Source organism: Teleopsis dalmanni, chromosome 2 (assembly GCF_002237135.1).
Source record: "Teleopsis dalmanni isolate 2A chromosome 2, ASM223713v2, whole genome shotgun sequence".
NCBI classification, from domain to species: domain Eukaryota; kingdom Metazoa; phylum Arthropoda; class Insecta; order Diptera; family Diopsidae; genus Teleopsis; species Teleopsis dalmanni.
Window position 1 is genome coordinate 150,089,882 of NC_051847.1, and position 11,164 is coordinate 150,101,045.

At 27.7% G+C, this 11,164-nt stretch overlaps 2 protein-coding genes across 2 annotated transcripts; both read left to right on the top strand.

Moving 5' to 3' along the window:
• Positions 1-1,114: 1,114 nt before the first annotated feature.
• On the top strand, positions 1,115-2,086 carry LOC119675924. The gene is made up of 3 exons (XM_038087138.1): positions 1,115-1,368; positions 1,440-1,885; positions 2,002-2,086. The coding sequence occupies exons 1-3, from the start codon at positions 1,252-1,254 to the stop codon at positions 2,084-2,086; spliced, it is 648 nt and encodes a 215-aa protein (XP_037943066.1). The 5' UTR covers positions 1,115-1,251.
• A 5,251-nt stretch (positions 2,087-7,337) lies between these two features.
• LOC119686101 lies at positions 7,338-8,391 on the top strand. Its single transcript, XM_038100566.1, has 3 exons — positions 7,338-7,616; positions 7,783-8,219; positions 8,295-8,391. Exons 1-3 carry the CDS (start codon positions 7,470-7,472, stop codon positions 8,380-8,382), a joined length of 672 nt encoding a protein of 223 aa, XP_037956494.1. The 5' UTR covers positions 7,338-7,469; the 3' UTR covers positions 8,383-8,391.
• Positions 8,392-11,164: the final 2,773 nt, after the last annotated feature.

Consider the following 11,164-nt stretch of genomic DNA (forward strand, 5'->3'; position numbering starts at 1 on the left):
ACGCCTATTATGCATAAAATTCTTATTTATGTACAAATTGTGATTAAAATAGCACTGCTGCCTATAAGATAACTATCAGAAGAAACAGTAGCAGGACGTTATTACCACTGTACTAAAAAAGTATCGAGTACATACAGTAGTCATATAATTCATTAATCGTAATCCAAATAATCCTGAAACCCATAACTGAAACCGATTAACTGATCAGAAATATTGCATATTATTTTCTGTTTGTTTAGTAAGTTTCCAATTCTAGAAAATAGTCTAACATAAATAATGATTTTGTTCTGAAAATTGTGATGTATAGGATATATTTCGGTTTAATCGGTATTTTACAAAGCTGATAATCTTCATATATATCTTCATATATAGATTTTTCTCTTGAAAATAATGAAAAGTTATTAAATAAGAGTGACAAGATTTACTTAAAAATATAAAATTTTGTTATAATTATTAAAAAAAAAATGTGTCTACTGGTCGTTATAGCTGTGAACCTGTCAATCATTTTATTACAATTAATGTACTTAACAGTATCATAGTATCAATTAGTATTAGAGCTGTCTTGTCCATTTTTACTTGGATATTATATAATTTTTGGTGTATAATGGTTTTATTAAAATTTGCATATATGAAACCATATGGGTTCCCTGCAGAACATATCTCCACTTAAGATATTCTTTAGTTTGGAACTGCTTGTGTAAATTTCCTAGCACTAATTCTTTTATAAAAGCATTGTGATAATGGTGTTTTGATTTAATGCTTGGAGTAAATATTTGCAGTTCTCTTGAAAGAGTAACCCTAGTGCATTACCCCATACTTTTGTGGAAATACTTTCGAAAGAGGAAATAGGTGATATTTTTTCTGATTCGTTAAATGTTTTCTTCACTCTTTTATATGCTGTTGCCATTATTAACATTATTAACATATTGTGTTTATAAATATATCGTGTTTATAAATATATTCCTGGTAGTTTATATCTACTATAAGTATGGACAATCAAGTTTGTGTTGTGTATTATTTCATTTTATTTTATGTTATTGATTTATTATGTTGTTAACTTTCAACAAATTATTTTTTTAAAATTATCACAACTTATCAGTTATGAAGACAGTTTTTAATATTTACTTCATTAAGTTTAAGGTATTACGAATAGTCTCAAGAGAACAGTACAGACGTACTATATATTGCAACGGTCTTAGAGAATCTAATTAAATAAACTTTAAACATTTTAATTTAAGTATTTTATAAAAAATGTTTGGAAAGATCGGGGCTTTAGCTTGTTTTTTATTGATTATACAACACGTAGTACGAACTAAAGCTGGTCAATGTTCTGATGTGAACAGCATTACTTCTTTCACTCCAAATGATGTAAGTTTAAGTAAGTTTATATAGTAGTGCAAAGAAAGGACATCACTTCTTGATTTAAATATTTTTTTTAGTTAGCTGGTGTTTGGTATGTAGTTGCTAGGTATCCTGATCCAGGCTTTCTTTGTACTGAAGTTAAATTTACATTATTATCGAACGATAACATGAGATTAGAGACCACTTACTCAAATGCACCAGCTCATCCTTGGGATAATGTAACAGTAAGTGCAGTTGTCTGTAGCAATGTTACGACAGGTGGATACACTATCGTGTTTCATTTATATAATAATCCCGCAATGCCGGCAGTAGTTATGAAAGTATTAAAATTAAATACAAAAACACATGCGTATATTTGTGGATATACAAATTTAAATGATAAAATTTATGATAGCTTTACTATGATTATAACACGTAAGCGCATAATTCATTCAAAAAAATTGGCCGAATATGAAGACAGCGCTCCTCCCGGGGTTGACGGTTTCGGGAGTACAGTGATGATTCCCATTGTACAAAGTGAGAGGTGTGTTAAATTAAATATTATTTTTTTATTGATTTTATTATTAATATTTATCTATTAAAAAATATGTTATGCAGATAAGTTACTCTCATATTGCTTTCTAATTTTTTTTATTTCAGTTGCAATACTGGGACTACCTCCACTCTATCATTTATGATTATGGTTTTAACATTGTTCTACACAGGTTTCCAGTGGATTGAATGAATGTTCAATTATTGAAGAAAAATGTTTTAAACTTTTAATAATTATTTTTTAAAATATTTATAGTTTTGTATTGCAGTTCTATATATTTATAATTTTAATATTTTGACATCAAGTCATATTTTGAATATTTAAATAAATTTTTATTGTGGTTGATGATAAAAGTTGGTGTAATTATACAGCCATTAGCACTTATATAATGATTCATTATCATTGAAGGCCAGAAAGCACTGCATCGGATACATCTATTGTGAATACATTTAATCCTTTGATCCGTTTATGCGTTTTATGTATTTTAACACAGTTTTATTTTTGTAGTTTCATTATTTATGTGAAGGCCAGAGAATACTACCTATATAATGCAGTCTTTCTTTTCTAAGAGGTGGACATTCACTAAAAATGAACTCCGCGTTTTTGATGTCTATTTCACAAAAATATGATATATCGGAGAATTCTAATTTTTTTAAATGATATCACAAGTTGCAGTGATCTGTAAAGTAACCAATAAGTCTGATCTCCTTATCAAATTTGCTTTACTTCGTTGGGATTCCCTTCGCTGGGATAATAAATCGTTTTGCGTGACGTTGGCCAAAAAAGTCAATTATATGAACATTTTTTTTCTTCTCATTTCCTATTGATCTTATTTAAGTGGCTTTTTATGAGTTAACAGATAGATTCAAGACCAAATACATATATAAGTATAACATACAATTATACTATATAATATCTAACATATCTTGTGCAGCTTTTTTTGTATCAGAAGTGCATCTCTGTATTAAATTTTATAGTTTTTTGAACTTAAAGGAACTAGTAACGCAAGTACACCCTAAAAAGTTCAGATCAATTCGGACCCAAGTTCAGATCGTTCAGCGACTGCCATATATATTAAAAAAATTGATATTATTAAAATGAAGAATTGAAATGACAAACTTGTCACGCAAACTTATAATAGTGCCGCAGTTATGGCAAGTGATTTGAAGGGTTTTCAAGCTAAAGTCAGGGAAAACTTCACACAAGCTAAAGTTATAGTCCTATTGCTGTGCCAACAAGATGGGATTATTTATCTCGTATGATGAACACTGTTTGGGTCACTATAATGATTTAATCGATCTTCTTGAGGAAATGATTGAGGTACCTGACGACTGGGTATTTGATGCAGTAAAAGCTAGAGAATTCCGTCACTTTTTGGGACGATTTTTGTCAAGATTTGATAAAATATTTTCTCAAACCGATGTTTTACAAAATATTACTTTTACCGATATTATAAAATAAATCATTTGATATTTGGTTTTGTTTAGAAAACATCGAAAGGGAATGTTACGTTGTGCAGAGAAAAGAGAGTTTGATATAACTTTTGAAATTTTGAAAAAGCTTTACTACGCCTTAAGCATGGTGGAAGGACAGAAGAATATAAAATTTCTTTGTCGGGATATCTATTGTGAAGTTATCGATAACATTTATAATCAAATGGTAATACGATTTAAGGCGTTAAATTTTTTTTTTTTTTAAACATCCTTTATTGGATATTAATAGTTCAATCCTAATTATTTGTTAATTTATTACTATTACTGAATTGTACTTAATAGATATTAAGTAATACGTGTGCTGGTTTAAGGCGTAATATGAAAAAAAGTTGAATAACGATGAATAATTTTTGCCCTTAGTTCCTATTTTAGATTTCAATTCCTAAATATATTTATATATTCTTATCTTATAACCTCAGATTTGGCCGAATATCTTTTTTGGGCTCCTCTAACCACATAAAATGACACAGAATTTGAATTTCAGACTAATTGTCAAATTTTTAAGTAAATTATATATGTAAATAGTAAAATCAGATCATAAGTTTTGTGAATAATACCCTGAGATATTTGGGAATTTCAATATCATTATAATTAATGCAGAAACTGGTTTTAATTTTATGTCAAAAAATGAGAAGTTTCAAAAAACCATCGGTAAATAATTAATCGTCAAACCACCTTTAAATAATTTGATTGCAATATCTTTGAGAGATATTGAGAGCAAGACTAGATTATAGTTTAAATATATATTCAAAATCTTAATTAGTTTATGAAGGTATAAAAGCCTTAGCGAATATTAAATTGTATTCTCAATAACACTTATAATATTAATTACGCTGTTACATGTGCTTTGTTTTATCGTGGTCTAATTATCTAAATAATTACTAATTATAACTCTTATAATATTAATTAAGGTCTTACAAGGGTTACAAAATAGAGTAATTAATTAATCAAGGTAATTAAGGTAATTAAAATTACCTTATTACATTTCGTAAGATTTATTGTGGTTTCTTTATTTATATCTCTATAAAAAAAAGTCTGGACTAAGCAGTTTTAAGTAAGTGTCACGAGATTTACACAGACTTCGCAAATACATGTTTTCAAGAAATCTTACTCAAAACTTTTCTTCCGACTAGTGGTTCATTATGATGTTTTCTAGACAGCAGTTGTTGCCTTTTATTTCGAAATAATTGATTTGAGTATTTAGACATTAGATGATAGTTAAATGTTTTCAAAAGATCTAAACTTGTGTTAGAATATTGTAAATCTTTGAAGGAAATAGGACACTCGTACAATATCAATAAAATAACCAACATCGCAACAAGGTATAATTATCGCTTCAGTTTCATTGGATTTGAGAATACAAATAGAATATTTTAAAAAAAGTGACTGAAGAGAATACAAATAGAATATTTTAAAAAAAGTGACTGAAGGCGAAGAGCACACATGGTAAGCTATATGCATGACATGGTCAGCATAAAATCAGAAAAAAAAGATTAATTAAATATTCTTGCTCGCCCCTCCACTGTTCAATACGTGATAGATTCGTTTTTTTTTTTTTAATAACAAATGAGTGATACAAGCCATTATTTGTGTTTACTTCAGCCGTGATTACCATTTTTTTTTTTTTGGTTTGAAATTTGTGATATGGAAGTGAAAGATATGTTTGTTCATCATCACTTTGTCACACGTCAATATATTTTGTTTTTGGTTTGTTAAGCGAGAAACTTTATGGACTTGTAATTTCATGGTTTGGTGTTTTGAGTCGGTCATCGAAGTTATACAATTTTTCATCATTCGAACATGTTTATGTGGACAATTCTCAACTCCCAGCAAAAATGCTTAGCAAAAGAAGACACGTCCAGTTATGGAGGAGCTATTTTCAGTTGTAGTAGAAAAGTCATTTTAAATTATCCTGAAATGATCCAAAATATGAAAATAAAAATACTATAGTAATCTGAACCACAAATGCGTTTTATTTGGACCACAAAGTAAAAAATCGGTATATATTAGAAAATGAATGTTAATGAGTTGCTACCTTTTTTAAATATTAACTACCGAATTAAAATTATGAACCGTAAATGCGTTACATAAAATTTACATTCTCTTTAAGAATGAAATACGTTGTATACATAGGCGAAGCGTCGAATGGTTCAGAGTGTTCACTGAACACCTTAACAAAGCTTCCTTTTTAGATCTTTCTTTTATTAGGTAAATAATCTCGCTATTTTGCTACTTAATATTTTTTATAATAGCTTCTCCAAACATATTAACATAAACACAAAACGTATAATACAAACAAAACCACACGTACATATGTTAGTTACACCCAACATTTCTTATTATTAATAAAAGAGAAAATACATTCCTCTTAAAATATACTAAGGTTCAGAATAAAAACTGCACCGCGCTGCTTACAAAGCATGCAAATTAAATAACATTCATTTTGGGACTATGTTCAATATTGAATAAACACAAAACATACAAACAAATATAAAAATAAAAGAGAAAACAAGCCCCGAAAAAAATATGTACGTAAAATAATCATAACTCTTAAATTAATGCGTGCAAGCGGTTCAATAAAATAAGTGAACGTCCAATGTTATGCAAAGTAAATACAAAAGAGAAAAGAAATGACTGAGCGAAAATCGCTTTACATTTGACGAGAGGTTCACTCGACCAAATTGAACCCCAAGTTCATACAAAGCGTGCAAATACAATCAAAGTCACGGGTGCCGTTTTAATGGGCAAATGGTTCAATAAAAAAACTGAACCGTGCATAGTAAATACAAAGTATAAGAGTAAATAAATGCATGAGAGTTTCTTACTCTTATGCAGAGGTTGGAAATAAACCAAAAACAAAGTCATTATTACAATTTTATACTAGCAAATGGTAAAAGTAAAGAAAATAATTAAAGAAATTTGAAGTGAAAACTAATATTTACAAATGGATTAATGTGGGATTAAAGATTTGATTCAAATATCTTTTTTAAACGAAAAACAAAAAAAGTTTTTAATTCATAAAATGAATAGACCAACTCCAGATATGAAGAATTTGGTACCTAATGTAAAAATGTCGAAATCTGTAGTAAGTCGCCGTTTTCCTACAGCGAACTTTTATGTTAAATAAATTGTTTCGTTGGTCTTGTACGCTATTTGCTTGTGGAAAGGATAAAACTCAGGAGTAAGGGGAATACGTTATAGTTGGAATTCTGTTTTGATCAAATTGTGAACACCTTGCCAAAAAGCTGACGCCTCGCTACTGGTTGTATATATTATTGTTGTATATATTCAACATTTGGAATATATAAAACTCAGTCCTGTGATACCTTACCTTGCTTTGATTTAAGGTTCATCGGGTGTATGTGTTGCAAATTACTAATTAATTCGCACTACTCTTTTCTAGTGATAGGGGATTAATTTTGATTTAATAAAAAGTACAATGTACAATTTCCTTTTTATATAATTTGTTTCTTATTAATTAAAATTTATAATAATAAAAAGAAAATAAATTATTAAGACTAAATTTCTAAATAAATATATTGAGATATCAATAGGAATTAAAGCTATAAATTATTTTTCACTTTCTATCAGTTAATTTTTGCAATATATTATTCTACACAAAATGTTTGATAAAAGATCTTCTGTCTTCTGTCTTCATAATTAAAAAACAAGTAAAAAATAATAATTATATTTTAAATTATGAATGGTTAGTCATACTAGAAGAGAAAAAATATAAATAAAATATAAAAGTATGAGTTACGATATACGACCGAGTATTACTAATGCACACGCAAATATAATCTTGTTTTAATTATCATCAACATATATTTTTGGTATGTATGAAACAGAAAAAACTAAAACCCCTTTAAGCCTTTTTTATCAGAACAATAGACATGTTTTCATTTCACTTTGAGATAGTGATATAAATTACTAAGACCCACCATTCAGTGTCTTCAGTATCGTTCTGACATTCGAGCCACGTATTTCACGCGTCAACTGAACGCAAACTTGTGCGAGAAATAAGAAAAAAGGATTTTTAAAAATTATTCCAAAAATTTAATTAAATTAAATTATAAACGATAATGAATTGTTTATTTGGAGTATCGGTTTTAGTGATTGCATTAAGTGTGTTGAGTGGAAGTGTTACGGGACAATCAACGAATCCTCCTGCTACCACTCCAGTGAACTGCAGTGATGCTACTATGATGAGCAATATTGATATATCAGCAGTAAGTGTTTCTTTTAAATTGCTGGTTGAATGGACTAAGCATTATAATGGATAAATAACTTTCTACTAATAATAAAATGCAAAATATTTATAATTAAAAAAAGAGTTAAAACTTATTAATTGTGACAATAAAATGATTTTCAATATAAAACTATAATTAATTTTAGTTGTATGGCACATGGTACGAAGTTGCTCGCCAGCCCTCAATAGGCGCTGCTTGCATTGAAGTTGACATTGGAGGTTCTTCACAGAGCACTGATATTGTGTACGTGAACACTACATATGCTTCAAATATGAATATGCTTAATCAAAATAAAACCGTTTCCCAAACATTCAATAAAACATTGGCAACTGCAAATGGTTCCATTACTTTGTATTCTAATATCTCATCAACCAATTATTTATTCAAAGTTTTAAGCACTGATAATACGAACTATGCCTTTGTTTGCGGATATACCTCAAATAATTCATCCTCGATTGGAGTTATCTTGACACGTACCCGTTATGTGAACGCGACCTATTTGGGCAACCTTGAGGCACAAGCCGCAATCAATTACAGTGATTTCTCTGCCACGTCCATGTACACAATTACTCAAAATGAAGGGTAAGTTTCGGGTGATCTATTAAAACTTTTAATCTTTAAGTTTTTCTTTCGTATAATATTATTTTCTCTTTCCAGTTGCGTTGTCAGTGGAGCAGCAACCCTTGTGCCTTTCATTTCGCTTCTGACCGCATTAGTTTATAGCTTAATGAAATTCTTAAATTAAATATTATTTTCATTATTTAGTTATATTTTTTGGTAATTTGTTTTTGAATTAATTTATTTTTTATTTTAATTTTTTTATTATACATTCATTTTAATTATTTTTTGTGCCAAAAAAAAAGATTCAATTTATGTTTATGTATATAATAATTGTAACTTGTAAATATAAAATATCTGTGACGCTGTCTTCTTTTCTCTCTTGGGTTTTTAATTTTATAAAAAAATATTTAATATTTTTTTAATATATTTATTTTTTCCAAAATAATAAAAAATTCGACATTTTAATTATTTAAAAAAGTGCTACAATTTAAAAAGTAAATAAATTAATTAATACAAAATACAAAATACAAGTTTGTATGTGATCGTAGGTATGAGAGTCATACATAATATTTTATCTTTACATGCTTAATTAACAAGTCTATTGATAAGAAACAGCAAGGAAAATATTTATGAACTGTCATATAACATCAGATACAAATTAAAGAAAACGAATTTTGCGACTTCATTTTATCTAACAAATAAAAAGATGACACATAACAATTAACGTATCTTGTTATTTACTCACATTTTCTTTATAGTATCTGTCGCTTTATGTTACGGTCGTGTTTGTAGTTTATATTACTCTGAATATAATCAGTCTGTATGTATTTAAAAAGTGACGAAGTAAGTGATTTTCATTAATATAAGGCAGTTTATTTATTATTTACAGAACTGTTTTTTTTTCTGGAGTGAAAGCAGTCATTATCTCAATTTTTATATAATGAAGATATATATTATATTTACTTAATAGTTTAGTGATGGGTCGCCAATGGGAACATTTTTAATTATTTGATATCTATAGACAAAATATTGCAGGTAAAGATTAGAGACATGTCTTCGAGAATATGTTCTATAGACTGTAATGATCACTGCAAGGCGGATTAATGATCAAACAGATTTTATTATTCCGTCTGATCTATGTTTTTTATATATATATTCATAGATCATAATTCCTTTAAAATTATTGTAGATAGGCTAGTATGAAGTTATTTAATATACAGTGTATATAAAAGAGATTCGAAAGTGGAGTTAAGAAAAAAAACGAAGAAAACTAAAAGAGTTCGAACAGTAATGAAGAAATAACAACAAAATTTGATTAATTTATTGAAATTTGGCTGACCATACAACGCTGTTTCGAGTATTGTCACATAATCATCATATGTGATCTTTGGGATATATTTGAATTTTTATTTGTTTTAATTTAATTAGTTTATAGTCCGTATAAAATTTGTTGGACTGGAAGTACCAGGCTTAGAACTCATGCATGTCAAATAAGAAATGATGAGTTATTGTGTTTTTTCATAATTTGCCTGTTTTCTGTTCTTAGTTCTTCTGGAGTAAATTTTCTTGTCAGATATTGATTTTACACTAATTTAGAATTCCTGTTGACTATTGGTAGAATTCTAACTATCTGTAGCAAAAATAAATTTTTCCTAATAAATACTTTACCTAAATCGACTACTGGGAAAAGAAGAATATGACATTCCAAAAAAATCTTTTTTTGTCTTGCTATTCATCGATTTAAAATATAAAGAATATAAGTGGTGAAGCGTATAGAGTGAGATGTGGAGAAGAGGTCGAAAATATACTATTCCAGCAAAGACTACTATTATGGTTATTTTAAAGGAGAATAAAATATAGTATAATTAACATATATTTAAAATATTAAAATAAAAATATGTCTTGGTTTTGATTGAACTCGAAAAGTAACCGGAATTTTTCATATATAACAGGAAGTACGTACAATGAAGATATTTAAAAAGGTTTTATTAAAAAAATTTATCTTTATTATAATTATATAGAGAAGATTTTTTTTTTGTCTTTAGATTACAAGGTAGGGAAGTCTTAAAATACTTTTATATTTTGCGACAAAAGTCTTGAAATAGCACTGCGTTGCTTTAATGATTGTTAACTACTTCGAAAGTATATTTAGTCATCCATGTTTATGGGTTCTAAAAATACTTAAGATTAAAATTTAAGTAATTAAATCCAATGGAGAATGAAATTATAAACTGATAAGAGAAAGTGTCACATAAATTCTTTTCTTTTTGAGCAAATTCTGTTAAGATAATACTCGTATTTGGTTCATTTTGATATTAATTAGTAAGATAGCTAATAAAAATAATTTTTTTTTCAAATTTAATAAATGCAAACACTTTTTAAATGTTTTATATATATAAAATATATAATCTTATAAAATTGTGTATGGTTATGTACAGATGCCCCAACAATGTTGGGGCATCTTCTTATTAATATATCATAATAACTTTTAAAATATAATTACGTATTTAAAAATGAAACCATAATGGATGTTGTGGAAAACCATGGTAGAAGAAAGTAAAGACATATAGAAATTACATTCCATAAAAAACACAACTGATGAATGTGAGTTTTCTTATATTAAAAACAAAATATTTTAATGAATTAAACAGTAAAGTTATAGGCCCTAATGTTATGTGTATTGTTGCAAAAATCTCTATTGGGAATTTGTAGAACCGTACCTGATTATAGTCTATTTTTCAATAATAAACTTTTTTGCAAGAATTTGAACGCAAAATTAAGCTTCTACATTACTTTATATACTGAATGTAGGAGATCTTGATGTAGAAGAGCCCACTTGGTTGATTATTATAAATTGCTTGAATTTATTGTATTGTGTTAATATTAATATTAAAATGAATGAACACAAAAACTGTAAGATTTGTAAAAAAATGTTTTGCATATATTTGAATGAAATTTAAGTAGAA

What these genes read in the sequence shown, in the direction of transcription:
- LOC119675924 (XM_038087138.1), top strand. Translation starts at nt 1,252, where the DNA reads ATGTTTGGAAAGATCGGGGCTTTAGCTTGTTTTTTATTGATTATACAA. An exon ending in CTTCTTTCACTCCAAATGAT is followed by an intron (nt 1,369 to 1,439) that starts GTAAGTTTAAGT and finishes TATTTTTTTTAG; the next exon opens with TTAGCTGGTGTTTGGTATGT. An exon ending in CCCATTGTACAAAGTGAGAG is followed by an intron (nt 1,886 to 2,001) that starts GTGTGTTAAATT and finishes TTTTTATTTCAG; the next exon opens with TTGCAATACTGGGACTACCT.
- LOC119686101 (XM_038100566.1), top strand. Translation starts at nt 7,470, where the DNA reads ATGAATTGTTTATTTGGAGTATCGGTTTTAGTGATTGCATTAAGTGTG. An exon ending in GCAATATTGATATATCAGCA is followed by an intron (nt 7,617 to 7,782) that starts GTAAGTGTTTCT and finishes AATTAATTTTAG; the next exon opens with TTGTATGGCACATGGTACGA. An exon ending in ACAATTACTCAAAATGAAGG is followed by an intron (nt 8,220 to 8,294) that starts GTAAGTTTCGGG and finishes TTCTCTTTCCAG; the next exon opens with TTGCGTTGTCAGTGGAGCAG.